Source organism: Denticeps clupeoides, chromosome 5 (assembly GCF_900700375.1).
Source record: "Denticeps clupeoides chromosome 5, fDenClu1.1, whole genome shotgun sequence".
Classification (NCBI taxonomy): Eukaryota; Metazoa; Chordata; class Actinopteri; order Clupeiformes; family Denticipitidae; genus Denticeps; species Denticeps clupeoides.
Genome location: NC_041711.1, coordinates 28,986,293 through 28,991,753, shown reverse-complemented (window position 1 = coordinate 28,991,753; position 5,461 = coordinate 28,986,293). Strand labels below are relative to the sequence as shown.

The 5,461-nt window shown below is 42.2% G+C and overlaps 1 protein-coding gene across 1 annotated transcript; it reads left to right on the top strand.

Annotated features, from left to right (window-relative positions):
* Positions 1 to 2,495: 2,495 nt before the first annotated feature.
* On the top strand, positions 2,496 to 4,104 carry LOC114790991 (cortexin-3). Its single transcript, XM_028981451.1, has 2 exons — positions 2,496 to 2,716; positions 3,125 to 4,104. Exon 2 carries the CDS (start codon positions 3,207 to 3,209, stop codon positions 3,441 to 3,443), a length of 237 nt encoding a protein of 78 aa, XP_028837284.1. The 5' UTR covers positions 2,496 to 2,716; positions 3,125 to 3,206; the 3' UTR covers positions 3,444 to 4,104.
* Positions 4,105 to 5,461: the final 1,357 nt, after the last annotated feature.

Below are 5,461 nucleotides of genomic sequence, written 5' to 3'. Positions count from 1 at the left end.
GTCTATATGCAATTTAAGTAACAGAAAGTGAATTTTTTCTGGCGACAATACATATGCATTTTGCTTTGTTGGTGTAATATGTTTGTTTAATTTTTATATTTTTGTACAGAAGATTGTATATACACTATTCACAATAAGTTAGAGATATTGTTATTTACGTGAGTGCTTTTCCTATTTCCTCAGAATTGTAATGAAATAAGTAAAAGTTCCCTTTGATATTACTAATAATGTGTGAGAAGAATAACCCCAAATAACAAAAATTGACAATGTCAGTAGAGGGTGTTTTCACCATTTATTATGTTGTTCTGAGGCAATGTGTTCCACTCTTCCACAAGTGCTACATGCACATTTAGTCTCTGCTTTAACTGGTCCCAGACTCTATGGGGTTCAGGTCAGGGGACATCGATGGCCATACCATATGAGGAACTCCAACTTCCTGAAGTCGAGCTGTGACAATTCTGCCATGATGTGGTGAAGCATTATCATCCATGAACAGAAAGTTGGGAGTGTGCTGGCGGAATTGGGTGATGATGGGTTCTATGGTGTCTCTAAGGTAAGAACATGTGGTGACTGAGCCATGTGCAATAACCAAATCTGTTGTGCACTGACTGGTAATGCCTGCCCAGACTGTTGCACCTCCTCCACCAAAACAATCCCGGGGACCATGTTGACCTCAGCGTATCGCTCACCTCACCTTCTCCAGCAACACTGATGCGACAGGACTGTAGACCACTGCTGCATTGTCCATGTCACATGGTCCAACAGTAAACGTTCTGCGGGGTCACCTCCAACGGACGTCTGGCATACGAGCCAAGGTGGTGGAGTCGGTTGCAAATGGTTTGTCTGGAAGCCCTAGCACCCCTCGCATCTCGTAAATGGGCCTGCAGTTATGTGGCAGTTGCATAATGATGTCTGAGTGCATAGGTCCTTAGGTACTGTTCATCGTTGTGGTCTTCCGCTCATTAGGCTCCACTCCTGGGTCGGTCATGAACTCTGCCAGTAGTGCTGTGTGTTGATGCAAGTCTTTGAGAGACTTTGAGATACACCAAGTTCATGAGCAACATCTGACTGCACATCTCGTCAACATCTCGTCCGTTAAATGATGTTGTGTGTTCATGGCTGTTTGAATGATGAACTTGGAATGACTTACTGACAATAGCAGCCTTTTATACCCACAGAATGTTGAAATTGATGCCACATTGAGAAAGGTTGTCTATTGATATTGACTCCAATATAAGGCCCACCTGTACACAATGAGACCATTACATCGAAAGCACAAAATGAGGTGTCTATCACCCCCGATACACCCCCTCCCTATCCCAAAAATGTATGAAGTGAAACAGACACAGTATGTATGACATCCACTACGTCTCTCATAATAGTAGCGTATGTATATATTTTTTCAAGTTTTTTGTGTGTGAGGTGGTAATGTTCTAATGCGCTGCATCTGGTGCTGCAGCCGCCGTGCTGAGTTGAATTCCATATTTGTCAGGTATCTGTATGTAGATTTATTAAAGCATTTTCCCAGTCTGTGTGCAGTGAGAGTGGCTCGTGCCTCCCGCGAAGCCCTTCAGGGATGTTAGTCTGCAGTTTTCTGCCAGCAACCATATCGTAGGCATGTGAACCCAGTCAACACAGCGTTTTATGGATTTGTCCAAAGACACAGTGAGGGGGAGGACTCCGGGTGGTTTTTAACCAGAGCTACTCCCAGAGGTTCTCAGAAACATTCAAATAAAAAAATAATGCAGTCCTTTCATCTCGGGTTTGTTTTCACCACGCAGCCACAACATTAATCTTCCAAATCAATTTTAGTTATTTAATGATTTGTAGAAATATTTTTGAAAATGTGTCATGTATTCTCTTATTTCACTGTTCTAATACAGATATGTTGTTGAGTTAAAGAAATATAATATAAACATTACAATAAATGAACTCGATATGTGAATATACATAGTGTATATATAAAGTTTATTATATAATAACTATGCATATATAGTAACTATAGTAACAGACGTCATAATTACCCTCAGTAGTTGAAAGAAGTGTGCTCTCTTTCCATCTCATAATTGCACTGGTCTGCTTTTGTTGCACAAAATGCAAATGCTACTTATTATCCCCGTGTCTTTCAACATTAGCACTTTGATTACCCTTTTGCACAGTGCACTAAAATGTTGCATAGTGTCTTTTGATAAGGGAATAATTGCAGTAATTCTTCGCTTGAAGCTCTTCCTCCCTGTGTTTTGTGTGAGCCTGGAGCTGCGGAGCCTCTGCTGCATGTGCTGAGAAATCAAAGGGCGGTTTATTCATGTGTTTGATGAAGGGAAGCCGGGTGAGAGGCTCCAGCAGGTGTTCAGGTAACATTTACTCGAGACTTACCACGTCTTCATTACACACCGAGCCAGTCGTCAAAGCACACACCTCTCACACTTGCCGAACATTCAGCTATCATACTTGGGCAAATTGCTATGGCAACTGGTTGCTATGGGTGACAAGACACCGCTACATCCTCTTTTGGAGGGGAGAGAAGATAGTTGTACAACAAAAGGCAGCAATGGAAAGGACGGTTTCGGCACAGTGTTGTGATGCCTGAAGGACCGTAAGGAGACAGGTGACAGCTTGACCACACGTCTGCCGCTGGAATTTGCACATCATGGCTGCAGGAGTTGCCGGTGATGCAACGTTTGTGTCCACCAGCCATCCTCTGAGCACACAACAGGTAAGTGAGTGATGCGGTCGCATTTGTGGTCACACCCTGGTGCTGTGCTATTTTTAGTCCAACGTTTCTGGTCCACACTCCACACTGAATCAGTTTGGAGATCACTGGAATGAACATGTGCCTCTGGTATTTGCTGTGCTGTGTTTTGTGATGATGTGGTGTGTACGTTCATGTAGAGAGGTTTTCTCAGCCCCATACTATGACCATTGTAGGTTCTTCTGAAGCTGTGAGGGTCTTACAGAAGTAACGGGTTTTAAAAACGTTCTTTTTTACGGAAACAAAATGCCTTTCTGTTATGACAACTTAACCTGACTTCATTCACACATATGTCACCCCTGAATTATGCTGATTCTTTTCCAGTGGATGTGTACAGATGATTGTTGTCTTTTTTTGATCCATTCCACCAAGGCAGTGGACGTTATTCCGCCAAACCAAGATGGCTTTAATGCCATGAAGCTCTGAAAAGGCCGGTGTGGCACACTACCAAAAAATGGCTGAGAGCCTCCACAGCAGCACCCTGTCAGCATCTGGAGGCAACCAGCACATCTCCACCTTCCTAACCCTGGAGCAGCGGGCAGCCTTCGTTTTTGTTGTTCTGCTCTTCATCTTCCTCGGCCTGCTGATTGTGCGCTGCTTCCGTATCTTGCTGGACCCCTACAGCAGCATGCCCTCCTCCACCTGGACCGACTACATGGAGAAGGACACCTTCGACTACCGCATTGCCTGAGGACGTGCCATCTCCAGGGTCTGAAGCCGAAATCTCCACGGAGAACATAATGAACTGAGATGTATAAAGCAGAGGTTGTTGGTGAATTTTGATGAATTTCTAAAAACCGGACAGAGTAGAAACAAGTGGTTGGCAGCAGGAACGTAGCTGGGAACTTTTCAGCCTTCCCTTTAGCTATGGTCGCCAAATTCTGGTCACTGAAATTCTTTTGTACTTACTGCTCTGGCTGTGGTCAAGGTGTTGATTAATTGTACTGACATTTGCATGTGAAATGTGGCACACGAAACCTGCTGACACAGGCAAGCTTCTCGTATCCGCTGATGACATCACACCTCTGTCACCATGTCATCAGCTATAAATCCAGCGTGAAAATAAATATATGGGAGAGATGGATTTTTTTTTTTAGAGCTTTATGACAAACAATGTAAAAAAATGGAAATTTCTGAACAAGCCCCACGCTTAGTGCTGCACTTACCACCAGTTCAATAATAGCGCCCTTAGAATGTATTTTAATAGCGCCTGAAGATGTATTTTATCATTATCTGCAGTATTTAAGTGTGCGCGTGTGTCTATGAATGGACAACTTGTGCCTTTTAACAGTTTACAGTGTCTTAAAAACAAGTTACAGACGTTCATTTATAGCAAATCAGTGTTTACCACTGTAGCCATGCATTTTAAATGTCACCAGTGGTTGTTTAAATGTTTTAGGGCTTGGCAGTTGTGATTGACATTTCTATTTGTTTGAAAAAGGATATTTTCTGAAATGCTGAAGAGATTCTATCTAATAAATGTTTCAGTGATTTAAAGCATTTCCAAGCATCACTTACTTATGTGCTGATGGCAGCAAAATGCTGAACACACTGAATTATTCCACATTCTCAGGTCAGACAGGTGGCATCCTCCTACATTTACATATTTCCAACTAACAGCCGGGGCATTTGACAGCACGCACAGCGAGTCGTATCAAACGTCGGAATAACGAATTCGCTTTCAACAATACTGCAGTAACATGAACATGAACTCTGCCAGTGGTATGTGCTGTTGTGCTCAAGCAAAAGCCCAGCCATCCATCTCCATCTCTCGCTGTCAAGCTGCTAAAAATGTCCCCTCATTCTTTTTTAGACACAGGCTGACAGCTCATTTTCTAATGCTCTAATGATGCCCTTAACAGCGTGCATTATAAATGACTGGGCCACCAAGGCAAACAAATGAACATCCATCATTGGTAGGATATTAATAAGTATACATCTGGAATGTTGGTTTTATTGATAGTCACTGATATGTACTAGTTTTCAAATGAATGTTTCTATACCTATAAAAAAAAAAACGATCACATTTGATATCATATTTCTGAATTTAATTAAACCAAGAGTAGCGGAAATCAATACAAACCAAGCACTATGAAAATAGTATAGTTTTATGTAGTTTCATGTCCCCTATATTTTTTAGATAGGTCTTAGTGGTCCCCCAATACTGTATCTGAAGTCTCTTTCCAAAATTTAGAATTGGTGATGAATTACCGGCTTTTTTAGCCAGTCATTGTAAATGCTAATGAGGATGAGAGAGGCGGGACGTGAGTAGCCTATAGAAATGAGAAATTACACCATAAACACCATTCACCAACCACAATGTTTGGTGCAGACAGGAAGTCGTGTCAGCGTTTTTCCAGAAAAAATTAAATTTGGCCCATTGGTTCTTCAGAGTCTTGCGTGATGGAACCCAAAAAAATTGTGCAAATTTTTACGTCCAATCAGCGAGCAACTGCAATGCATATTTGGTCGGTGGACTTTTTTTAGGGGAGGAGTGTGAAATTCTAAGCATTAGAAATGGGAGGTAACCTTTCCCCTTATGACGACATAAGGGGACAAATTCCAGATCAGACCATCTGAGCTGCTGCTCTCTGAACGGCGAAGCAGAATGGCCAAATCACTCTTTACACCTGTCGCCATTTCTAGCCACAGAAGGACCCTAGACTAGGCTAGGGGAACTTGTATTAATGTTAAATAATCTCACAAAGG